Source organism: Prionailurus viverrinus, chromosome A3, assembly GCF_022837055.1.
Source record: "Prionailurus viverrinus isolate Anna chromosome A3, UM_Priviv_1.0, whole genome shotgun sequence".
Taxonomy (NCBI): domain Eukaryota; kingdom Metazoa; phylum Chordata; class Mammalia; order Carnivora; family Felidae; genus Prionailurus; species Prionailurus viverrinus.
The window spans coordinates 62,406,246-62,433,466 of record NC_062563.1 but is presented as its reverse complement, the minus strand read 5'-3'; the positions used below and the strand labels follow the sequence as shown (position 1 = coordinate 62,433,466).

General features: G+C 38.8%; 1 protein-coding gene across 2 annotated transcripts in view; it reads right to left on the bottom strand.

Annotated features, from left to right (window-relative positions):
- Positions 1–27,221, bottom strand: part of TMEM131 (transmembrane protein 131) — a 238,990-nt gene that overhangs the window by 27,631 nt on the left and 184,138 nt on the right. For both annotated transcript variants that reach the window (XM_047851472.1, XM_047851473.1), the window contains 14 exons: positions 25,209–25,313; positions 23,758–23,844; positions 19,735–19,887; positions 19,559–19,634; positions 19,272–19,389; positions 16,552–16,690; positions 16,327–16,436; positions 15,793–15,859; positions 10,724–10,875; positions 9,981–10,123; positions 9,410–9,596; positions 8,129–8,314; positions 7,166–7,324; positions 6,163–6,746 (listed from right to left, as the gene is read on the bottom strand). In XM_047851472.1, the coding sequence (XP_047707428.1) occupies positions 6,163–6,746; positions 7,166–7,324; positions 8,129–8,314; positions 9,410–9,596; positions 9,981–10,123; positions 10,724–10,875; positions 15,793–15,859; positions 16,327–16,436; positions 16,552–16,690; positions 19,272–19,389; positions 19,559–19,634; positions 19,735–19,887; positions 23,758–23,844; positions 25,209–25,313 (2,266 nt within the window). The remainder of the gene's footprint in view (positions 1–6,162; positions 6,747–7,165; positions 7,325–8,128; positions 8,315–9,409; positions 9,597–9,980; positions 10,124–10,723; positions 10,876–15,792; positions 15,860–16,326; positions 16,437–16,551; positions 16,691–19,271; positions 19,390–19,558; positions 19,635–19,734; positions 19,888–23,757; positions 23,845–25,208; positions 25,314–27,221) is intronic.

Genomic DNA, 27,221 nt, shown 5'->3' with positions numbered 1-27,221 from the left:
TTAGAAACAAAACCAGTTGCTTAAACTCTTGGTGGTACAATTTAAGCTGAACTAATGTTACTTTTTTTTTTTTTTTTAACTGATGTTACTTTTTAGAGTCCTATGAATCACATGGTATATGCATTGCATACCTTTCCCCAAATTGGAACTCCCAAATATGTGAGGCTTCCAGAGTTGTGTCAAGGGCAGCAGACCTGTAGCTCTGTGGCCTCACTGTTGCCAATGGGCTTTACTTCCACTGTGCTTCCACACCCCATTCCGAACGCTGCACCTAAGAACCTGTTACTTCCCAGAACTGCATTTCCTCTGAAGCCCTACAGTGTCAGGCCTCACTTCCAGAGCACAGTCTCACACCACTCCCGTGCTGCTGCCATCCCTGCAGTTGGGACGTGTTGGATCTCCCATCCCTTGACTGCCCATGTTCTCCCTGTCTGTGGGGCTCCTTCTAGCGTGAGGTCCTTCTCTATCCTCCAAGTTCCATGCCTCCAAGTCTGGCATATGCCTCTCCTGCCAACAACCCTGGGTCTTTCTGCCACCCCTGCCCTGCAGAACTCCGACAGTACTATAATCCAACTACCCAGCTTTGGTGCCTCACCCCTGGGCTGCAGTGTAGATTGAGAAGAAGGGCAAAAGTTTGAGGGAGTGCCACTGCGAGCCTCAGCTGGGTCCAAGTGTTACCCGAAGGGCTGCTCCGTACATCCAGCTCTCATGTACCATGGACTCCCAGTCCACAGAAATGTCCAAATGGTCTCTATATTGTTTCTACTCTACCGCTTCTCCCCTCAGTCCCAGCAGCTGTTACTTCAGTTCAAACAGAAGCTCCCCTGACGCCCCCATTCTGCCTCTTCATCTCTAACCCATTCATCCACATCCACGTATCTGTGGAATGAGGAGTGCCCCTTCTTTTATAATCTACTGGACTGGGTCTCCCCCACAACCCACCTCCTTGGGCACCTGCTTCTCTTCTTTTTTTGGAGGCGGCAGTGCAGTGGGGTTGTAAGCCGTAGACTCAGAATTGGGCCTGGGTCTGGCTAACATATTTGCCTCCTGCAACCTTTCTTTCTGGATCTCATTTCTTTCACAGCAATGCCAATCACCAGAGTGCACGATGCTTGCACAATCATGCCTGGAGCATTAATGGTGACCAACACCATCACTCTCAGCTCTACTGGTTTTTTGTCCTTGACCCACAGATATTTCCAAGCACCATGTTCTCCCCGCTTTTTTTTTTTTCATTAAAAATACTACCAAAAGATATATTCATCCCTTTTGTTTTGATTAAAAGTTACAGACCACGGAAACCAGAGGTTAAAGAGTAAATACCCCCTTTTACTTACTTGCCCCCAAAGCACTAAGTGGCCACTGTTCTTTTTTTTTCAGTTTAGTAATCAGAAAATGGGTTCTTTTTATTTGAGTTTATCAAATACACCCTAACTTTGAATTAAAAAAAAAAGGATGAAAAGAAAATTAAAGTTCTAAAAGTATAAACCAGAGAAAATGCTGTGCTTCAGATACATGTGAAAACAATGCAGAATGGCAGGATGTGGGTTTCAAACATCATTCAACACCTGTGTTCTGAATTTCCTCGTATCTCTAAGGGATAGGCAGCCTGTCATTTCAAGGAAAAAACTACAGAAGTATAAACAATATAAAAAGCTTTCTTCATATTTAAGTATATTATAATCAAAACATTAACAGGATGTTCCTTTTTTCACTGTCACTCTAGACACAGTGCTGTCCACTAGAACTTTTTGCAATTCTGGAAATGCCTTATTTTGTAATGGCCACATGTGACTGTTGAGCATTTGAAATGTGGCTAATGCAACTAAGGAATTACAGTTTTCATTTTATTTAATGCAAATCAACACACACAGCTTAGTGGCATGTGCAGTTCTAGACGGCCTATCAAAAAAAATCAAGGGATCAGAATTATGTTTTTCATTTTAATATAACTGCTCAGATCTTTTTTTTGTTCAGTGTAATCTTTTTCCACTTCAATACCACTGCCATCACAAGACATTCGACTAAACACATAAAAAGATGAGCTAAAACCTAATTCTTCCTTGTCTTTAGTAATCAACATTCCATTTCTACAACAATGCCCAATAGTGAGCTTTTTACTAAGGATACACTGATGTTCAACCTCAGCCTCAGAATTGGACCAAATTATCTGTATTCAGTCTCAGCTTAACCCTCTCAAAGGCTGAATGCCAACCCCTGCAGCTATACACCAATTCAGAAGTCCCAGAACCTCTGGTGATGTAGGTACTATCATCATATCTTACTGTTACTGCAACTTCAGCAATTCAAACAAGGCATACCATTAGGATTAGTTGTCAACATCTGACTAATCTGCTTCAAATTGAGGTAAACGTTCTAGATGTAACTTGGGGTGAGAAATTTCACGTAACATTAGTGTTCTAACCAATCTAATATAAATAATTACTACAAGAGTAAAAACGCTACATTCTAAAAGCTATTCGTTTTGTGTACAATGTTTGCAAATACTTCAGTTAAATTTAAGTTGGGAAATTGACAATAAACAGAAGTGGCCACTGTTAACAGTGATGTGAAAAGTACTCTGTATGCCACAGTAACCTGGTTTCTAGTCCTATCACTTCAATGAAACTATCTTGCCAAGGTCAAGGTCAAGCTGCCAGGCTCTGAAGAGCTCTGTTCTCCCTTTACTTCTGGCCTTGTTGGGATATGCCAACCACATCTTCTACTTGCTTTCTGTCACACTGTCTGCCGGCCTTCTCCTTGCTGGCCCTGCCCTCAGGGCCCTGTCTCTAGCCCTCTGTTTGTCCCATTTCTCACCCTTAAGACTAAGTTCCAAGTAGACACTGCTGCTGGGGTGTTCCACAGCGCTCTTGAACTCAGCAGGCTGAAGACGATGAGCACCATTTCCTTCCCTAGCAACAATCATAGCAGGAGCTACACCCCAGTCATGATGCAGGTAGCAGCTATCCTCTCCACTTTAAAGATAACAAATGGGGGTCCAGAGAACTAATTTCACAGTCACACAGTCGATAAGGGGCAGAGCCATGATTTAATCTCTGGGCCTGCCTTATGATAGAGACTGGCCTCACGACCCTGTACCACTCTGCATCTCCCCACCCTAGATAAAGCTGCCCTTCACTCTACCAAAGCCAGAAATGAGCATGGCTGCAGATTCCATTTCTTCAGTTAACGGAGATACTGAGAAGTGCCTGCACCAGGTTCAGAGCTTCCTCAGGTTTTAACCCTCAATCCAGCAACAGCCTCTGTCCAGCCTCTAGGACTTCACATACTGCAGGGGAAGAAACCACACAAGTATAGAGTCTAATGACTGCCCTGCTGTGAACAGAGGGCATTTCTGGGTGCCACCTTCCATGAGGAACAGTGGATGGAGGAATGACTAGGGAAATGGCTGGACGGCCTACAATTTAGGCAAGATCTAGGGAGATTTTATTTATTTGAAGGTAAGTCACTTTGAGCAGTCTCCAAAAGCTAGAAATTACATAAACTCATTACAAGGGAGACTTTTTGTTTGAGATACTGGGGAGGGGTAGGGGGAACAGGGTGTTTCTGAAAACAGAAGGTTCATACTTCATGTAAACATGATGACTATTTGTAGGGCACTGGGGGAAAGCTTCAGAGAGGTTATAAAGGTTCGGCCCAACTAAAAGCCTAGGGTTTTATGACATGCCACTATTTTGCAACCTGGAGATCAATGCCTACCTTTGAAAGTTCATTTAAGAGGCTGGTTTTCCAAATGTATGTTACACTTTAATAACAACAGTTGCTGAAAAAAAAAACTAAAGATTTTGTCTCCTTTCTTCTTTCTGAACAGCAGCAATAGGAAAGATAACAAACAGAATGGCCACTCATGTGATGCCTGGAACCACTGTCTCCTTCTGGGCTAAAGAATCACTAACAATGTGGTGCCCATAAACCATCATTACATATCTTTTAGTAGGCGGACTCTAAGACTGCTGTGATAATTAAAAACCATTTTTTAATTTAATTAAAAAAACTTTTTTTACAAATAAATTTTTACAAATTTTTTACAAATCTACAAATAAATTTTTAATTTATTTTTGAGAGACAGAAACAGAGCACATGTGGTGGGGGGGTGGGGGGGTGGGCAGAGAGAGAATGAGACACAGAATCTGAAGCAGGCTCCAGGCTCTGAGCTGTCAGCACAGAGTCTGATGAGGGACTTGAACTCACAAACTGTGAGATCATGACCTGAGCCGAAGTCGGTTGCTTAACCGACTGAACCACCCAGGTGCCCCCATTTTTTAATTTTAAAATTTACGTTCTAGGTGAATGGCCCTGAAAATAAAAATGGGCCTATCACACTGATATTGGAGGACTATCTTAGACACAGCGATGAGTTATGCAGTTTGACTGACAAATTCTTTCTTTCTGGTAAGAAAGGATCATCTACATTCATTTTATTCATGTCCTCAATATGGGGAAAACATATTATGTAACTTGACCTAATTAAAAAAGGAACTTAAACATTCATTTAATATTACTATAAAAATTTCCCTAAAATAAGTAAGCTCTATTAATAATGAGTTAACAAAAAATATACTTCTCTGGAAAAAGTTAAGTAATATTCAAGATATTTTACTATTTTGCAAATCCAAATACATGTAATTCTAAGAGGATGCTAGGTAACTAGTTTTTGTATCACTGGGACCAGGAAATTATCTAATAGAAAAGTCCTGGACTCTGGGACACTGGATTGCTTTTGGCCTTTCAGTGCTGCCAAGTTCCCCATTCCCTGCATAAACCAAAGGCAAAAACCTCCTTGGTGCACCAGTGAGGAAGATATCGAAACAGGCTTGCAATAACGTGTTTTAGCAGGGCTGCCACAGGAGAGAGAGGAAGATGCAAAACGTTCAGGCTGTAAAAGGATTAATTGGCTTTTACTGGTTTACTGGTTTTTATATTTTGATTTTGGAAGTTACCAAATGGGCTACCACTGTGTATGTGTGGTATGTAATGTCTAAGGTGAATCCCAGTGAGCCCCACCCTCCTGGTGTTTATGCTCTATGGAGTTCTCTCTCCTGGAGTATGGGCCACACCATATTCCTAATGAGCAGAACACTGCAAAAGTTATGGGATGTCACTTCCAAGATTAGGTTGTAAGAGACTCTGATTTCTGCCCTCTCTTGCCTTCTAGCTTCCTTGCTCTGGTGAAGCTAACTGCTTTGAATTGCTCTATGGAAAGGACCCATGAGGGCTGCTGGCCACAGCCAGCAAGCAACTGAGATCCTCAGTCCAACAGGCCACGAAGAACTGAATCCTACCATCAACCACCTGAGTGAGCTTGGAAGCAGATCCACCTTCATTTGAACCTTAAGATGACTTCACCCCCAGGCAACACCTTGACTGCAGTCTCATGAGCTGGAGAACCCAGCTAAGTAAGCGGCACACAGATGCCTGACCCACAGAAACTCTGAGACAGTAGAGGTTGGCGTTTAAGTGACGAAGTTTTCAGGTGATTTGTTACTGAGAAATAGGTAACTAACACAGCATACAGAACTCCAAAGCAGGGATCAGCAAACTTTTTTTGTAAAGAGCTAGATAGTAAATATTTTCAGGTTTGTGGACCTTACGGTCTTTTGCAGCTACTCAACTTTGCTGTTGTAGCATGAAAGTAGACATAGACAATATGTAAATGAATGAGCATGGCTTGTCCCAATAAAGCTTTATTTATAAAAACAGGTGGTGATTTGGCCCACTGGCTGTAGTTTGCCAACCCCTGCTCTAAAGTACAGGTTCTGTGGAAATGTTATTTTCGAGTTAAAAGGCAGAGATGACCTCCATTTTACCACTGTATAAAAATTATTTTAATGATTAAAAAAAGAAAGCTCAACCTATCACAAGACAACAAACACAAATAGTTGAAAATGGAAACAGTTGTCCAATAAGTTTCTGAGTTTGGTAAGTACCTAAGAAGTACAAATATCTTTTATGATAAATGGGTCCCTGTCTATTTACATCTGATACAGAAAAGTTTCAGTCCAAACTGGAGGTAAATTTGAACCACAAGAATACTTACCAAATTAGCTGTTTATCACAACTATGATCGCAACAGCTCCTTAATTATGCACTGGCTTTCCCTTCATATACCATGCTTTTATGACAGTAAGAGCGGATGATTACCTTTGCTTTTGGACAGTGGTGATGGCGGCTGCTCTGTAAACACTTCTAGGGGTGGGGAATCATGGTGGTCGAAGTCTTTGTCCATGGCTTCTATGAGACTGGTGATGTCTGAGTCCTCTGAGCTGTGCCTTGTGCTGCTGGCACGTTCTGGGTGGGAAGGGTGCGAGAGGGGGGCGGGTGACAGCCTTTCCAGCTGCGGTTCCTGGTGCTGAGGCACTGGTGGTGGCGGTGGAGGTGGAGAGTGCCGCTCCAGTGGGCTGTGGGCATGGTGCTGACTGCTGTGCTGGCTCTGTTTTGCCCCTTTGGACTTTCTGCCTGCTGTGTGACCTTGGGCCACTGCATTTGAATCTAAGACAAGGGGGCTTGCTTTACTAGCAGATTGTGCAGAAGTCCTGCTAGAAGTGCTTGAGCTGTTTTTGGCTCTGACGTTTTCCACGTCAGCTGAGTTTCTATTGCTGTGACTGCTGTGTGGGTGGACCGGTGGGCCACACTGCTTGTGACTCCCTGCACTGGGCCGGGATGACGAGCCGCCTGCTCCACAGAACCCCCTACTGTGACCGGGGTCACAGCTGAGTGTGTTCAAGCTGAAAAAAGGACCAACTGTAGATCAGTAAATAGCAACCTACAAAATCTAAGATTAAAAAATTTTTATTTCATCAGTACAGCCCCAAGAGAAAAATACAAGCTACTCTAAGGAAAAAACCCCAGCAAGACATAGGGATACTTTCCACAATTTTATAGGGTCTATTCTCTGAAAATTTAGGAACCAAGTCAGTGATCTTATTATGAATATTTTAACCCTCACCAACATAACAAAAACATGGGATTTGCTGTTGAGTTCTTAGTAGCGAAGACAGCTATATATACAGGAGATTATTAAGTAATTAGAATTAAAACTTTTTCTCCCTTGAGCAAAGATGAAAAGAAAAACTTATTTTTTCTTTGAATTACATCAGTCAAATCTATGTATACTAGAAAATTTATTTCCAGCATGTGAACATACTTTCCTTCAGACGAAATACCAACGATTCTCCTGAGATCAAATGGTCTTCCCACATCAAAGGGTGGGTTCGAGGCCTCAAAGGATAGTCGCCTTCGAAATGGCTCCCAAATTCCTTGAGCTTCTAAATAGGCTGTTCCAATTACCAAGAGAAACAGAGCACTGTAGGGGTACAGAAGGCGGAGCAGCGGGATTCATTTGTTAGTGCAACAGTAACAAAATTTAATATTAAAGGCAGAGTTTCTTGGTAAAGTACACAAGGATATAAAAAACAGAGATGCTGGTGACAGTTTTCATTGGACTGGACAAAAACAAAGCACTATGGATAAAAGTCTACACACTTGTTTTTACAGAATGCCAACTTACATGGAGACTTCTATAAAGAAAATAATTATTTGTATCAGAACAGACACTTGGAGGACACTTTTCCTTTTACCAAGAAGGTAAACTGTCTTGCAGTTTTAACTCTCTACCAACTCTTTTCCCTTAAAGGATGTGTGGAGTAACCATGTAAATTTAGAGGCAAGTGTATCTGACTCTCCAAACACATAAACAGACTGAAAAAAAAAATACGGTTGCTGAGGATTTAAAAAGTATTTCTCATGTTTCATGTTGCTTGGGTCTGTTTCAAAAAAAATATTCTATAATGTTGATTAAGTTACATATGCTGAAATGAAGTAACTGTACCTGGTAAATTATAAATGGTTTTTTCCCTTTAAGAAATTAACATGTACTTAATTTGTGTAACAAATTTTAAGGGAAGAAGATATGTCTTTACTGTATATGCCACCCAAGCAGGGTTAGTTCTGACTGCTCCCACTAGTGTGCGCAGGTTTGACTGAGGCAGAAAGATCTGTTCTGTTCACTGACAGATTCCCAGCACTCAGAAGAGTGGCATACAGTGAGCATGTGATGAACAGTGTCAAGTGACGCCTGAATACCAACCTCAAAAAAAGACACAAGTACCTCATTATTCCTGAGATGATGATGTACAGAGCCAGCTCCCAGTTGGGTCTGGGTAGGGCTTCTGCACAGGTTGCTAACATATGGTATGGAAGGGATGCGTTCAATACAAATACAAATTCAGAGCCACTGGTTGTTATAAACTTCAGTTCACGAATAACTCTAGAAGCTGTGAAATCAGGAGTAAACCTAAAACAGAATGGTAGCAGTCAGACTAAGTTTTAAAAATATACCAGAGCAGTTTACATATAACACCAGTCTCACACACCTTTGAAGCCTAACAGAGAATTTGAGAGTTTGATAGTTCTGTGCCACTTCCTCATTTTAAGATGGAGAAAGCATTATTCCATGAGGTTAATGACAAATACAGCTATATTCTGTGGATAACTGAAGAAATTACATGAAAAAGAATAACGCAGCTTTGCATAATTATTAATTCAGGAAGTGTTCTCTGAGCTTCTCTCCCTCCCCCTTCTTTTCTCCTTTATCTGAATCTACCCTCTTCTCCCAGAATATAGTTCCAATAACACCTTTGAAAAAAAAAAAACACCCAAAAAACCCAAAACCATCCTAGCCCTTGTCCTACCTCCTGCAGTACTTCTTTCTGCCCCAATTATTTCATTTTTTACTTTTTGTTAACTGTATCTCCCCAACCAGATGATCTATACCTTGAGGAAAGGTGTCTTATTCTTCACTGTACCTTTAGGTACCAAGCATTATACCTTACCTGAGTAATATCACTATGTACTGAGTCAACGTCCATTGAACACCATGAAATTATCACTCAATTAAGGGGACAGAGGTCACATTTTATTACATAAACTCTATAATCTAACAAGTTGTCAATTAATATTAAAATAGGCTGCAGCTATTACTAATACAGGCAAAAAAAATTATCTTCTGACCAAAATATTACACACTCCTACACTGCACACACAGAAAAGTGCACGTATGTGATACAAGGAACTGGTCTGTTGCTGAGACTGAATTTATAGTCAATTTCCTACCGACATGTTACACTTTAACACAACCCTGAACATAATTTTGAAACCAGTTTCTAAGATTATCTGATCCACTTCTGATACAGAGGATGTTTCACAATTTTGAAAACAATGAAGAAATAACCAACGATTAAGTGGAAAAAAGAAATCAAATAAACTACATTTGTGGATAAAATACCTTTTGTTGTATGAAAACGTATCTTTGCAAGGAGTTTAAGCAATTGTATTATTTGAGGTTGATGAGAAGCTAGTGATTCATTACACCTCAGAAGAAAATACTTACAATATGATTATGTCTTTAGAGGCGTTGGCGCTTAGTGCAAACTCTTGACAATTAACAACTTTAAAGCCATATCCCTCACATGAGTACCCACTGACTTCAATGGTTTCTATGTGAATCTGAAGTTGTCCTGTATTCTCTACTTTAAATGTTCTTTTCAATGTGAAATTTGGTTCTCTTAGTTTTAAATCTAAAGGAAAAAAAAATCAAGAGTGAATATAAATCTTGCATGCACTCCAGATTCAATGAATATATGCCAGACATTATGAACCACCTACTCATGCCAAAGAGATCAGCTGGTACCCAGCTTTCATCAGAAGTACTCCACTTTACTGTGTCATTTTAGACAGCAAAAGTTTAATTATGCTTTACTTTCCATACTCAGAGTAAACCACCTAAGACATGCAATGAATACTGCCCTGAAAGCAAGTCAGAGTATTTCATTAAAAATCTTAAGTATTCATCACTAATATATACAGGTGCATGTATAGAAATACTGTTCTTTTTTGGGGAATTATTTATTGTTGGAAGCAAATACTGAAGTTGTGCCCTTGGAACTGTTAGGAATACTTACTATCTGTACAGTCTTTCAATAATGCTTCTGTGATTTTAAAGCGTAAGGAACTCCCTGGACCCGGAAGTTTGCCTGCTACTCTCAAGTTCTCAGTTGTTCCTTGTCCTTGGACCATCACAGCATCCACCACGGTCAGGTTATTTCTGTGCAAGAAGAATTATAGAATTTTCTCCCACTAAATTTGTATAATAGAAATGTAAAAACGAATACACTCATTTTTTTTTTTTTTTTTACTATTTATTTATTTTTGAGGGGGAGAGAGAGAGCAAGAGAGAGAGAGCAAGCGCGAGCTGGGGAGGGGCAGAGAGAGAGGGAGACACAGAATCTGAAGCAGGCTCCATGCCTGTCAGCACAGAGCCTGACAAGGAATGTGAACTCACGGACGGTGAGATGACCTGAGCTGAAATCGGATGCTTAACCCACTGAGCCACCAAGGCACCCCTGAATACACTAAATTTGAGACTGAAACATTTATCCTCTAAGAATTTAAAAATCTACACAGAGAGAAGAGTTTTTCAGTTTTAAGAGTCACACATGGTACAGTAAGAATATTTTTTCAGGTTTTCAAGTTATAAACATAATCATAGAGGTACATTTCATCCGGTGTGGTGTGATGGGTGCATGTTTTAGACAAAGTGAATACCCTATTTAATAAATTAGACACGTAAACCCAAATTAAAAATCAAGTAAGGACTTCTGTATAAGTACTAAAAACTGACCCACACTTAAATCATAATGCATACCTGATTATGATTAGTGAAGAAACAGTTCTGTTGTGAATTGGAGTAAACTTTACTTTGACAGATTTCTTTTCTCCAGGTTTTAAAATTAGGTTTAAAATTAAATGTCGAGACAGGCCTTCTGTAAATCCTGTTGAACTCTGCAGTGGATGAGCCTTGAATCATTGGGTAAATAAACAGAAGTTATTACTATATTCTCTGGAAAGACTTTTCCTTTACGCCATCCACAGCCCAGTATGAGTTTCTTGAATAGATTAAATATGTGAACAATTTTATTCCTCATGATTTAGATACTGGTCAGTTTACAAGCAGAACTGGGCAACCAGTGATGACCCTTACTACTGTGCATTAAGTCCCCAAGAGGGCTTTGAACCCCAAGTGACCAAAGTCCTCATATTTGTTAGGCATTTGTTTTTGTATACAGATCTTTTTATTTTTAACTTAAAAATTTTTTGAAATGTAATACACATACATAAAAGGACACAAACTTAAGAACTGTAGCTCAATGTCTTAGCACAAAGCAAACAGCTGTGTACCCAGCTCCCAGCAGCCTTAAGTCTCGTGGATGCTGTTCTCACTTTCACACTGCTTTCCTGCTCCTTCCCCCTCTGGTGGGTATCAGCCAAAGGGTCTTCAGGTTGCATCAGATTTTATTTGTAAAAATATTTCTAACTCAATATCAATCTATCTTTGAATTTTATTTTGAGAGCTCAGCATATAATTACTGTTTCATTAACACTTGATGACTGAAAGATTAAATAGTTTAATAACCAAAATAGGACTTCTTGACAGCTTGTTATTGATAAAACTTATTTTTTTTAATGTTTACTTATTTTATTTTTTTAAAATTTCTTTTTAACATTTATTCATTTTTGAGAGACAGAAAAAGAGTGGGGGAGGGGCAGAGAGAGAGGGAGACACAGAATCAGAAGCAGACTCCGGGCTCTGAGCTGTCAGCACAGAGCCCGATATGGGGCTTGAACTTGGAACAGTGAGATCATGACCTGAGCTGAAGTCGGATGCTTAGCTGACTGAGCCACTCAGGCACTCCTACTGATAAGGTTTAAATATTCATTTTGTATTTAAAAAAACATAAGGATATATTGTTAATAAACCTTACAGGTTTATTTTTGACAGAGAGAGAGAGAGAGAGAGAGAGAGAGAGAGAGAGAGAGAGAATATGAATATGAATAAGCAGGGGAGGAACAGAAAGAGGGAGACAGAGGATCCGAAGCAGGCTCTGTGCTGACAGCAGAGGGCCAGATGCAGGGCTTGAACTCATGAACCGTGAGATCATGACCTGAGCTGAAGTCCGACACTTAACTGACTGAGTCACCCAGGCACTCCTACTGATAAGATTTAGATATTCATTTTGTATTTAAAAAAAAAATAAGGATATATTGTTATGATTTTTAAAAAATGTTTGAGAGATGGGGGAAGGGGAAAGGGGCAGAGGGGGAGAGAGAATCCCAAACAGGCTCTGGGCTGTTAGCTCGAAGCCTGACTCAGGGCTTGATCCTACCAACCATGAGATCATAACCTGAACTGATGTCAAGAGTCAGGACACTGAACCAACTGTGCCACCCAGGCACCCCAACTATTCTAATTTTTTTTCCAACTATTCTAATTTTTAAGTAACATTGTTTAACCATTTTGGGGGGAAGGGTTGGCATCACTTGGCTATATTTTTATTTTAGAGAGAGAGAGAGAGCGAGCACGTGAGCATGGGGGGAGAGGGGCAGAGGGAGAGAGAGAGAAGCCTAAGCAGGCTCCATGCTCAGCACTCACACTCAATCCCACGACCCTGGGATCATAACCTGAGCCAAAATCAAGACTCAGATGCTCAACCTGAGCCACCCAGGTGCTCTGGCAACACTTGACTATAAACGTCCATGGCTCATCATGGCTCTGCTAACATGTGGAAGGGGAGTGAGGTTTGCACGACTTTCTACTCCACTTGGCATAGTTAGGTTTCAAACATAGATCTACCTACCTGTGTTAGCATGATTCTACAAACATTATTTCTAGTCAATAGACTTACTGACGCCCTTACTTTTTAACTCTTGATTCTGAGGCACAAACTTTTTTCTGCATCTAACATTCTTCTCTGTCAACATCTACCGGGACAACGGAATATCCTGACTGCTCCAAAATGGTTGGTAAATAAGTTCTTTGTTAAGTAAACTATTCTGAGTAATTGATGGACACATTATATACTATGCATATCTTACCAATAAACACTAGCTAATTTAAACTCTGATGATTTGGCAAACATTTGAGGATGTTGTGATGCCTCAGGGATATCATTAAGGCCTCAATAATTCTCAGTAGTTTTGCAGTAGTGGCTCTCTAAAGAGTGACCCATGGGACCCCTGGGGATCTCAATCTTTTCAGTGTATCCATGGTGTCAAAACTATTTTCATAACACTGACAGATGCTATTTGCCTTTTCCACTGTGTCGACATTTGCACCAATGGTCAGCAAAATCAATGGTGGGTAAAACTGCTGATGCTTCAGCTTAAAGGAAAGGCAGTGGTATCTCACTTCCTTAGTGGCTACTGTATTCTTCACTGCCATGTCCCTGTAGTTAAAAAAAAGTTATTACTAATAACTTAGTATTAGTTATACTTAGTTATAACCTAGTTATAACTTAGTTAATAACTTAGTTATTACTAATAACTTACTATGGTAATGATATTAATCTTAATAAATCTCAGTCTTTGGGCACATGCATTTTTACCATTGTGTGATAAAATGGGAAGTATGCATATAGCACTCCTGCTGCCTGCTGAAGTACCATGTTGTCTTGAGAAGCTATCATTTGAGATACAAATAGAATTAGCTGCTTTTCTCATGGAAAACCATTTACAGTTGGAAGAATGATTGACAGTTAATCTGTGGTTATTCAGACTTTGATATTTGGTGACAAATTCACAAAAATGAAGTGCATCTATGCAATCAAGGACCAACAACTGACGTATTTGCTGCCAATGATAAAATTCGAGTGAGAAAATTTAGAATTATGGGAAACTTGAATCCACCCCCTGTGAACTTCACAGCCTCCCAATAGTTAAAGAATTCCCTGATGAGACTGGTAGTTGTATTAATGAATATTATTTTTTTTTAATTTTATAGAGTGAATCATGTCAACATTTGGAAGCTCTGCATATCTAGATGAACCAATATTTTCTGAATGACTGATGCATGGAGTTAGAATTAATTAAAAAGGCAATGAAGATACTCCTTTTTTTAATTTGAGAGAGGGAGAGAGAGAGAGAGCGAGAGAGAGAGCGAGAGCATACACATACAAGGTGGGGGTAGGGGCAGAGGGAGAGAGACTGAGAATCTGAAGCAGGCTTCATGCTCAGCACAGAGCTGGATGCAGGGCTTGATCCCATGACCCTGGGATCATAACCTGAGCAGAAATCAAGAGTCGGATGTTCAACTGCCTGAGCTACCCAGGCACCCCAATCTTTGGCCTTTTGTATAAAAAAAATCTCTCAGTTTTAATTTTTATTATGCTAAATATGGATAGATATAACCCACATAAACAAAAAAATCTCTTTGGAGTCCTGAATAATTTTTAAGACTATAAAGGAGACCCAATACTTTGAGAACCACAGTTTTATCAGCACTATAGAGAACTGTGATAGAATTTATCGTAAGTTCACCCTAAGACCTAGAACTTCACATTTATAATAAATTTCTGAAGTCTAGAGTATTCTTATTTGTCTTCCTACTTCTCACAGTGCCTACACTTCAGTGTTTTATATCTTGCAAATAACACAAAAGAACTTGTATTCAATAAGAAAAAAAGGTAAAAATTAGCTCATTTACTTCTTATGTGTATTTCCATCCTTATCAAAGCAGAATGAAAGGAATTTCTGGTTACTGAGATTTCTAATTATTTGGAATCTAGATAACCTTGAGCTTATTATTAGGTTGTCACTCTACGTATGTAAAAAACAGATTACAAAAAGATTCCAAGAGAAGGGCATGAGACTAGAATATATGATTGCCTAAATTTCAGTCTAGTGTTCTATTATTTGGCAGAAGAAAGACATATTGAGAATTACTTTCCTATACAAAATTGACTTAAAGACTATATAAAAACTATTCTACAAAGGTTTAGCTAACATATACTTTAGAGAATAAAACACAAAACTATGGGAAAGCACACACATATTTCAAGAACTATAAAATATCTGGTTTAACGGGCTAATTAGTGAATCAGCAATGACCATGTGGCATGAGTATGGGCAAGGGCTCTGGGATCTGAGAGAACTAGACTTGAATTTGGCCCTGCCAGTTATCACGGGTATGAACTTGGGTAAGTTGCTTTCTTTTCCTGAGACTTCTTTTTCCTGCCAAGTGAACAAGGGAAATACCTCCTGGGTTACTAGTAATTGCTCAGCTTGGCTACTATAATGACTATGTGAAATTATAAGTGTGAATGTCTCTGGCACATGCTCACACATACTAGATGCTCATGAAAAACTGGGAAAGGTTCTTCAACATAGCCCCCAAATACTAAAAACACTTTCCACTGCTTTTCTTTCCTGGCCTACTGAGCCACAGATTGTCTTATCCAGTCAACAATAACCATGGTCTTCCTACATATCAAGGAACCAACTGAAGGGCTTCCCAAGTGAATTTGTTTAATCTGTTCAACAACCATGGGTTTGACATTCATTGAGCTTACAATTTTATTAGGAAGTAACCAAAATAAAATTTTAAATGACTGAGCTGATTATTTTGAGGTTTAATAAAAATAAATTATGTTAGTTCATACCACATTTATATATCCTCAGGGTTTCTGGTTGTCATTATTATAAAACTTCATGAGCTTATAATGCCTGCAAACAGGAACCTTCTACCCTGTGTGCCTCATGTTCTAAATCCCATCCATTTCTCCTGGTTTTTTGCCTCTAAAATGATTACTGGACTGCTTTGACTTCTTTAGTAACCTGCCCTTCAGTCAAATTTCAGGGTAGTCAGTAGTTTTCTTCCAAATTTGCTCTGATCATATCATAGTTATTTCTTTGGAATTAGTATGAAGTTTACATACTTACAGTGTTTCTGAAGACTTGGAATTCTAGTGTTCTTAAATCTATCTTTGCAACCTTACTCAAGTTAAACCTAAAATAAAAAATGTACATATATTTCTTCATAAACAGCATCATAATTAATTAGGGGGTAAAGAGTAATTATTAAGTTTGTATTTTATTTGCAAATTACCTTCTGGCTGATTTTGAGGTCAGTATTACATTAATGGCTTTCCAAAAATTAAAGGCCACAACTTATTGTTAATATTTTGCTCATTTTTTAAAAACTAAAACATTTGAAAGGTTCCACTTGCTTTCTCTTTATAATTTTTTAGAAAGGAGTTCAACATTACTTTTTCTTATCTTAAGCTGAAAACTTTTCTAGATACTTAAATACTTAGATATAGCTATATCTCTCCTCAGTACTTCCTTCCAATTTTACAGATCTAGAATTTCTCTAAGCCAATTCTATTACTGTATAAGCTGCAATAAAGTTTTAAATGTATAAAATAATAATCAATGCTAATATGGAACATTTTGATTATTTAAAGCAATGCTTACCTTGATATTAACTTATCTACAAAGACTGAAGGATTGGAATATAAAGCTAGAGGAATAAATTGTATATAGACAGGAACATCTGCAGGATTTTCTAAAGTAATCTCTTCTTCCTTAAACAAAGTAACAAAACAGTAAACGAGAGGTTTCCACAGTTAAAAGTTAAGGGTAGATACTTTATAACCCTATTATATATTTCCCAAAACCAAGGTCATTCTGAATACTTACTGAGGAGCAGTTTGTATTAGTAAGTGGAAATTTCAAGTGCCGGGGGGAGCTAATTATAGAAGGCCAAGAGAGCTCAGCAGTGATTTTTGACAGTATATTTTTTTGAAGGTCTGTATTTACTTCAAATAAAGCGCTCAATCTAGAAAAAAATAATTTGTAAGTCACTATATCATTAAAAATTTTTTTTCAAATGTTTATTTATTTTTGAAAGAGAGAGACAGAGCGAGTTAGGGAGTGGCAGAGCAAGAGGCAGAGAGAGAGGGAGACACAGAATTCAAAGCAGGTCCCAGGCTCTGAGCTGTCAGCACAGAGCCTGATGCGGGGCTTGAATTCACAGTGAGATCATGACCTGAGCTGAAGTCAGATGCTTAACCGACTAAGCCACCCAGGCACCCCTATAAGTCACTATATCAAAATAAAATATTTGAATTTTCTGAATACCATCTATTATTATATTCTTTTTTTTTTCAACGTTTATTTATTTTTGGGACAGAGAGAGACAGAGCATGAACGGGGGAGGGGCAGAGAGAGAGGGAGACACAGAATCGGAAACAGGCTCCAGGCTCTGAGCCATCAGCCCAGAGCCTGACGCGGGGCTCGAACTCACGGACCGCGAGATCGTGACCTGGCTGAAGTCGGACGCTTAACCGACTGCGCCACCCAGGCACCCCGTATTATTATATTCTTAAACACAGTTTTATTTGCTCTGATATTTTACTACACTTTTAATAGACACGTATGAAGATGTCTCTGTTTTGGCACAAAGAGCTGCCAAAGTCTCTATCACTGATCACCTGTGTTGTTTTTTGTACCAAATATGTAAAGGACAAGGCAGGTATACACAGATAACATATGGTGTTAAGGGGATCCTAAAGGATCCTGCATGCCTAGTGGAAAGATCTAGACACCAACAGCAGGCTGCTGATGAATATTCATCAGGACAACCTATGGGATGGCAGTGCATTGCTTGGCATATGGCTTTCCCTCTTTGGGATTAAAAAATAAAGGAAAATCCTGACATGCAATGAAGATGTTAGTTGAAGTGGTAATACATATGGGCCTTTATACAGATATATGTAAAGTTATCAGCAATATTCAGGACGTCATCTGAGTATTTCCCTACTTATGACTGTTCAAGAACCAGCTGTTTAGAGACCAAGAACACATTTCCTAAGGAAACAATATTACACATGGGGCTAAGGTCCCTGGGCCCAAACACTGAAGCCTACTTTAACCCACAATACCAGTGAATACCAATACTCTATATTGGTAAGAATACAGGCTTTACAAGACTAGAAACAGAAATTCTCTGTAACATACACAGTGACACGGTAGGAGCGGGGAGAATGCCACACTCACTGTGCACCTGGGACGTGATGGTACGGGGTAGATGCAAAGCCCAGCTCTTTAGCAGTGGAGTGTTGGGCACAGGTGGAGGAAGGTAGGGCTTTTGGTGGGTAGGAGGGGAAGACGTTGCTCGATAGCACTCCAAGTTATGTATTCATAATATTAAAATTTGGACACTGTCTATACATTGTAATGTCTGTAATGGAAATGTTGGGGACGAAGAACTATTTTATTGAGTGTTCTCTTGAGTGAGTACATCAGAAGTCTTTCTGTACTTATTTTAACCATTTTAAAGTACAAATTTAACTCTCGTCTGCCTTAAGAAATCTTTCCACAGCAGATAGTTCAGATAAACAGAACGCCTTAAATTCAATTGCTAATGGTTTGAAAAATTTAGTACCTATAAATGAGAATATCCTGATAGTGACAAATAGATTCAAATTAGGCAAGTGGAGAATAGCAGTTTTTGTTTTTTTTTAACATTTTAAGTTTATTTATTTTTGAGAGAGAGAGAGAGCACGCATACATGCACACACACACAAGTTGGGGAGGGGCAGAGAGAGGGTCACAGACTCTGAAGCAGGCTCTAGGCTCTAAGCAGTCAGCACAGAGCCCAATGCGGGGCTCGAACCCACGAACTCTGAGATCATGACCTGAGCCAAACAAAGTTGGAAGTTTAAACAACTGAGCTACGCAGGCGCCCCAAGAAGACCAGTTTTTATCAGCTGCCATAGTTATCATTATTCTAGTCAAATTCTCTGCTGAAGCATAAGAAAGATTGTACTTCTACATTCCTGAGTAAGTGTGCATCTACTTTTGAATCCAGGTGTGGCAGTGATTTGTCATTAGCACATTTTCTGCCTGCCAAAGATATATCGTTGAGCCTATGTGAACTGGGCTCTGTGTGCCCCCTAACAGTTCAGCATTTGAAAGGGAGGAGGTAGTTCTTTTCGCAATGAGCAAACAGACACTTGGTCTCCATTGTGGGATTAAACCCAGGACATGTTTTGTCTGCCTCTAACAGAGGTCAGTGGTAGGTAAAAACTTTCTTTCTTATGCAAATGGCTGTATCTAAGGTGAACACTGTATTCATCCTATACAAAGACAACTTCAAATAGTTCTTTGATTTTAAGGAACTATCTAGAGCACTGGAGAAACGAACAAAAATGGTAGTGTGTATATTTCTAAGCAATATGCAATTAAAATGGCAATTCAAGATGCCTCATTAATAATTTTCTGAAGATAAGGTGTTATTTTCTTAGCCATAGAGAAGTAAAATAACCTAATACAAGAATAACATCTAGAAAGTAACATCAACAGGTACATTTTGAACTGGTAAAGATAGCTAAAATACTTCAAGCAAAACCACTCACCTATGACCTGAATTTTCCTTTATTCCCATCCATCCTTTGAACAGGCTTTGATGCAAATCCCAGTCAGCATCCCAGGTGTCTTCCTGCATGGCTACACCAGGCTGTACTTTGGGTTCGGCTAAAACAAGGAAACATGTATTATGACACGTTTAGCCCTACATCTATATCCACTTGTCAATTTTCCTTCAAATGATTTCCAGGGTACCAAAGGATAGAGTGGCGGCCTTTCATCAAAAAATATTTTGGGCAGAATGAAGGGCATGAGAGAGAATAGCAAGATAACTTACATTTGGATAGAAAAGGCAAGCCAACATAGCAATGATCCCCACACTGCAGTCCAGGATCAAAATAAATGTTTGCAATCTACAAAGAGGCACAGGAGAATTGTGAATCCCAAATCCACAGAAGGTCACAATAACACAATACTAACACATGGGAATCCTCAAACACAACGTTTTCAAACCTTTGACTTTTTTCCTGGCTCTAAGTCTTCCTTATTGCCCCGTAACCGTTTGTAGTAAAATCGCACATCTTCTGACAAAGATCGTATTTGTTGTATCTTCACCTTCTGTGAGAAGGAGTTCATAATATTTAAGCTCTGATGAACTATTTTCCCCTGAAGGAAGAAAACAAACAAACTCATCCGTATGTGGTTGCATTTTCTTAAGAACAAACAATTTAGAGGTGACAGACATATTTTTCAGAAACTGAAGCCCAAAGGATACTTAGAATTTTTATCACTTAATAATCTCTAATTTGTTAATCAGAGCCCTCTCAAATATATCTATATTGCTATTTCTGTGTGTGTGTGTGTGTGTGTGTGTGCGCGCGCGCACACACACACACAAATTTGTTTTTTTCACGGCCTGTTATAGAAAAACTAGCGGGACAAATCTCTGCACTCTTATGAAAATGAATTAAAATAAGAAAGTAAAAAAAAATGTTCACACTTGATGTTAAAAAAACGAGGATGCCAACAGAGACAGCTCTGAATAAAGGAAATGGTCACTGTCAGTCTGTGAAGCAAGGTTTGTTTACCAAGGCCAGGCTGCCCCCAAAGTATCCAAATTCAGGATGAAAGAATTTAATTCTAAAATCAAAAGCCAAACAAGACAAAAACAAAAATCAGATTTCCTTAGGAAAAATTTTTTCTTTTTAAAAGAAAATGTCATTTGTACCAAAGAGAAATGAGATACCTTTTAAAAATACAGTTTATCAAGTATCTTATTAAAATAGCAGGCAGATTAAATGACTAGATAACCAGTGACTGCTCTTATCAACTGTATGCTTCTCCCTATGATAGGGGGATCAGATTTTAAGTAAAAAATTGAATGATTTATATAATCCTCAATAAGAATTATGTTAAAATCTTTCTTTTGTTTGAGTACAGAATTTTACCTTATAATTTGATTCCTAGTCATCTGAAGAAGTCTCGAAAATGATCATACCCACTGGGCTAATATTTGGTACTAGAAGACACAGAGGTTAAGAGAGTGTACAGAAAAAAGAGCTGAATGAAGGTGAGGTTCTAAGTAACACTCATCATTTGCAGCCCGGCCAGAGGGAAACAGCAGAAAGCTATGAGAGGCCAAGTGTGCTGCTATGATGGGGAGAACACAGGAGCAGGAAGCACAAGGCCTTTGACAGCCCCAGTTTGGCCTCTAACCAGCTGTGTGTTCCTGGCAGTTACCTGGTCTTCATGCACCTGTAATAACCACTTCACTCAAGTCCATGTCTTGTCTTTCAGGGGGGTGGGGGTGGGGGTGGGGTCAAAAGAGGTAACAGATACAAAAGTTTATTTTACAATGGTATTCAAATATTAAGTATTAAACTATGAGTTACTTCAAATGTTTATCTGGAGGTACTGTTTTCATTAGTTGGCACGAATATACTCCACTAGATAAGAGATTTTATAGAACCTGATGACTGTTATGGGCTGAATGTGAACCCCTCTCCCCTCATTCATATGTTGAAATTCTAACCTTCAATGTTCTAGTAGTATTAGAGGTGTGTTTCGGAGTAGTGTTTCGGAGAGGTGATCGGGTCATAAGGGTGGAGTCCTAATGAATGGGATTAGGGGAGAGACAAAAGAGCTTGCCCTTCCTCTCGGCTCTGCTGGCTAATTGAGGTTACAGTGAAGACAGCCATTTGCAAAACCAGGAAGAATGCCCTCCCCAAACACCAGATCTCCCAGCACCCAAAACTGTGAGAAGTAAATGTTTGTTGTTTAAGTCACCACAATATGGTAATTTGCTATAGCAGCCTGACTAATGCAGTAACATCAAGTTAATTTGTGATTCCAAGCAAATATTTGGTCCTGTAAGCCACCTGAAGATATCTAGAAGTTCAACCCAAAGTAGTTCAAAACCAACACCTTGTTTTTATACAGATGCTTTCTCGTTTATTCCATCCATGGGCCTTTCACTGTGTCATCTACTGAATTATTCCCGTCTAGGGTTTATTCTGTGTTTAGTATCACTGATTGAAAAGGCAACTGAAGAATGGAACAAGGTCTTTTTGGATAAATAATGAAGTCAAGAATTCTGTACAGTCAGTGCAAAGTGGAATCACAAGACAAAAATTTCATTAAGACCCAACTTAAATGTGTGGGACCTATTAACTCAAAATTTGTATTTTTAAGTTGCTCAACTCTGAATTTAGGTTTATTTAAGATTTTACACTGCACTATTTCTCTTAACCCATTATGTCTCCTTCCACAGGGTAGGGGACACTTCTACATTTGTCCCCATGTACCCTGAACTGACCATATCATCTTTCTGCAAAAAGCAGTGGCTGTCTCTTGATTTCCCTACTTCTTTTCTCCTTGTTCTCTAGGTTCAAACTCTAAGTCATATTTTTGACTCTATCTATCCTACCCATACCTGCCTCAATTAGTAGGACCTTCTCAGGATATTCAAGCACAATTCAAATGTGAAATGTCTCTTGCCTAAGTTCTTGTCTCCATTATTTTGCTCCTTCAGCCAGCCACCCATTATCTACTAACTGCCTGCTTTGGGGATAAAAGATCCTTCATCCCTTTCCTTGATGAACTCAGAGTCTTACTGGGGAGACCAACACATAAGGCAATATTTAAAGCACATGTGAGGCCTGTTGCAAGAGAGGTTATTTAAAATCATTTTAAGATCACACATGTAACAGCTAGTAATGTCTAGTGGAGTCAAGAAATGGTCAGGGAAGAGATGACAATGGAATTGAATCTTGGAAGACAGTGTAGTTCTTTGAAGGTAGGGGAAGAGGAACGGCGTTCAAGACAAACAGCCAAGGCTTAGAGGTATGAAAGGGCTTTATTGCTCTGCCAATGCCCTAAGCTCAAACCTCTTCTTGACACTTCTCATACAGATTCTGTATGAGTGCCTAGGTTGGCCTCAGGCACTCTATTGTCACTTCCTAATTCACCTTATATTTACTTCTGCCAGAAAAGAAAAAAAAAAAGTTTAAACTCAGCTCTGGTGATGTCAAGCCTCTGCTTAAAAACTTTAAATTTTCATGGACTTAAATGTGCTGTTTTTTTTCATGCTATCACTCCAACATGTCATTCCATCTTCTTAAATTTCCCTCCATTCTTTTTTTTTTTTTTTTTTAACATTTACTTATTTTTGAGACAGAGAGAGACAGAGCATGAACGGGGGAGGGTCAGAGAGAGAGGGAGACACAGAATCTGAAACAGGCTCCAGGCTCTGAGAGGTCAGCACAGAGCCTGACGTGGGGCTCGAACCCACGGATCGCGAGATCACGACCCAAGCTGAAGTCGGATGCTTAACCGACTGAGCCACCCAGGCGCCCCAAATTTCCCTCCACTCTTATCAAACTGGGCAACTCACTACTGTGTAAAGCCATCTCAGACTTTACTGCCTCTGTGTCTATACTCAGGTTGACTCCAGGGTCCTGAATGCAAGTTTTTACCTCCCCTATTTTCCCTGCTAAAAGAAATTCTAAGCCAGTTTACATGTACCTTTATCAATTACATATGTATTTCCCTCACAGCACTTCATTTTTATACTTTTTAGGGCACTCTCTACATCCTGCTTTACATTTATGCATCATGGACCCATTTCCCATTCTTCAACGTTTATTTATTTTTGGGACAGAGAGAGGCAGAGCATGAACGGGGGAGGGGCAGAGAGAGAGGGAGACACAGAATCGGAAACAGGCTCCAGGCTCTGAGCCATCAGCCCAGAGCCCGACGCGGGGCTCGAACTCACGGACCGTGAGATCGTGACCTGGCTGAAGTCGGACGCTTAACCGACTGCGCCACCCAGGCGCCCCCATTTCCCATTCTTGATCGAAAACTTTTTGAGAGAAGGAACTAGTTCTCTTTGTGTCTCCTGTGGAAGCTGGCTCAATGTCTTACCTTAAAATAAGCAATTAATAAAGAATAACTGACTTTACTGTTAGGTTATAGGGACACAGAGGTAAAGGCAAAGAAAAAAATTACAAAAAAAAATCTATAAATTAAATCTCTTACTGGAAAGGAAGGTGGAAGAACCATATGTTTTGGGAAGCAAGTCAGTGAACCCACTGCGATTACAGCCTTCACGGGAATTGTTAGAATCTGTGGAGTGAAGTAGACCATAAGGAAATAAGTGTTTAAGTCTGAGATTAATCTTGATCATTACTGCATAAGTTTTGTGGATGTAAAAAAAACTCAATTTGGGACTTATATTAGCAATAACCAACTCAAAAGTAATATTAAAATTACCTACATATACCGTTTAACTTGACCAATGTACTCCATCAAATGCTCTGAAATATAGTAAATTTCCATGTACTGCTCAGTGATTCAAAGAAAACATGGTAAATAAGACCAAACAATGGGAAAGGAATGAAGAGCAGATTTTCATAATAGGTTATTCTGCAGATTATTAATTTAACAAGGAAAGTCAAATTGTACTAAAACAATGTATGAAAAACAGCATTTTCTAGAGTTACATAGTTCTCTATTTTTTGTATATAGTAATAAATTAACATCAACTTAATTAAAAAATGAGTTGAACATTATAGATTTAGAATATCAACTCATACTCTATTTATAACTTACAAAGATACTTCTCTAAGATATTTTTTCCTAGTTTTCATTTTTATCCATACTAACAAAAACTTGTCATAGCTATGAAATGCACTTATTTGTATTATGAGTGATTAACAGGAATTCTTTACTTTTGGAGGTAATTTGCCATACTCCCAACAAATCATTTATTATTACTTTAATTCTAATTATTATTTTTATATATTATTCTTATTATATCACCAATTATGTTTATTCTGAATTCACTTTCATTCATGTGGGGGTGGTATATGATGAAAATAGGTTGGAGAATAAGGGAAGCAACTTGTTGAATCTAGTAGTGTTCAAATTTACAAAGAACTGCTAAATATTAAATTAAAATACTTAGGTGTGGCAGAAATATATCCATTCAAAATCCCACTAAATGCAACATGTTAGACACCACAAAGAGTCTTTCACTCAATGATCTTCACTTTGCCCTTGACTTAGAATGACTCATGTAAATATAATCATAAGAACTCAAATTAAGATGTGAGTTCTCGACTGTATCTTCCTTTTTGGAAATATCACACAGGATGATATTAATGATTGCAGAAGAATCAGTGATCTAATTCAGGAATTTCAGTCAGGGTCTTTGCAGTGCTATAACCTAAGCAGGTTTCTAACACAGCAATTGTAAGTGTGCCAAAGCCATTTTTCTCAAGTTGTTTTCAGTTAAGAGGTTTGGGTTTTATCAGAAAACTATGAGCTAATGAACACCATTGTTTTATAAACTATTCTCAAAAGCTCAGTTTTTAAGGTTATGAAACAGATAAAGTGTAACTTTATCAGTAAACTTAGTTGTTTCTATTGAAAACAAAAAAAGGACTAAATCAGAAATACCTCATTGACATGAATCCCCATAGTCTTACCTCATAGTCTGTGGTGATCTGTATGGCTCCATCATGAATCCCTTCCAGTTTTTTTGCAGTAAGTTTGACTCTGAACACTGCAAAATAGCCTGAAGCTAATATTACCTGTATGTAGTAGAAATGACATCATTCATTAGCCTTGCTAGCTCAAGTTTCCTATTAAAATGGTAAAGAGAGCTATTGTGATGAAGTGATTTCTGAATTCTTATGTATGTCTAATGTATGACAGTGAATTGCCACACCATCTTGTACAAATATCTCAAAATAATGTCCATCCTTTGATACCTATTCCATGGGCCACCAAGAAAACTGGCTTCCTGAGGAACAATCTGATTCCCATCTACCAAGATGGAAAGGGGTATGGTCCTCACACATCCCACCTATACCCGCACAGACAAAGAGGGTGAGAGCTGGAGCAAAGGGACACAGCTTTCCACCAATCCTTCAGCTATTTTAGGGCACAAGTACAAAGTTGGTTCTGTTTCAAGTTCTGAATTTAACTGTCACATTAATAATCATGCCTTCAAAGCAACTGAGATTATTGCATCATACGAAAGTCTCAAATATAATGGAAAGAAAGAAGAGTTAATAAAAATTTGAAAGAAGTATGGAAATTTTATCTGTTTTCTCAAGCTATTTGCTGATGTTGCTGGCATTTACCTTTTTTTAACTTAAGTATAGTTAACATATAACATTGTATCAGTTTCAGGTATACAACATAATGATTCAATACTTGTATACATTATGAAATGATCACAATAAATCCAGTCACCATCCATCACCACACATAATTAAAAATTTATTTTTCTTGAGATGAGAACTTTTAAGATTACTCTCTTAACAACTTCCACATACACAATACAGTATTACTAATTATAGTTGCCATGCTATACATTATATCCCCATGATTTTTAACTGGAAGTTTGTAGATTTTTACCCCCTTCACCTAGTTTGCCAGCCCTACCCCCTACCTGCAGCAATCACCAATCTGTTCTACCTATGAGCTTGGTTTGTTTTATTCTTTTATATTTTACATCTAAGTGAACTCATATAGTATTTCTCTTTCTCTGTCCACCTTCTTCCATTTAACATAATGCCCTCAAGGTCCATCCATGTTGCTGCAAATGGCAAGATTCCTTTCTTTTTTATGACTAATATTCCTGTGTGTGTATGTGTGTGTGTGTGTGTGTGTGTGTGTGTGTGTGTGTGTTTGCGTATCAACCACATCTTCTTTATTCAACCATTGATGGTCACTTAGGTTGTTTTCATATCTTGGCTACTGTAAATAATGCTCAATAAACATGCAGGTGCATATATCTTTCTAAATTAGTGTTTTCGTCTTCTTCAGATAAATATCCAGAAGTAGAGTTACTGGATCATATGGTAGTTCTATTTTTAATTGTTTGAGGAAGCTCCAAACAATTTTCTACAGTGGCTGTATCTACCAATAGATGAAGGTTCCCTTTTCTCCACATCCTTGACAACACTAGTAATTTCTTGTTTTCTGACAGCCATTCTGGCAGGTGTGAGGTGGCATCTCATTGTGGTTTTGATTTGCATTTCCCCGATGATGGCTGATGTTGAACATCTTTTTTATGTGTCTGTTGGCCATCTGGATATCTTCTTTGGAGAAATGACTATTTAAATCCGCTGCCCATTTAAAAATCAGACTGCTCATTTTTTTGCTGTTGAGTGGTATGAGTTGTTTTACATACTGTGGATATTAACTCCTTATTGGAAACATGTTTTGCAAATATCTTCTCCCATTCAGTACACTGTCTTTTCTTTTCTTTTTTTTTTTTTAAAAAATTTTTTTTTCAACGTTTATTTATTTTTGCGACAGAGAGAGACAGAGCATGAACCGGGGAGGGGCAGAGAGAGAGGGAGACACAGAATCGGAAACAGGCTCCAGGCTCCGAGCCAACAGCCCAGAGCCTGACGCGGGGCTCGAACTCGCGGACCGCGAGATCGTGACCTGGCTGAAGTCGGACGCTTAACCGACTGCGCCACCCA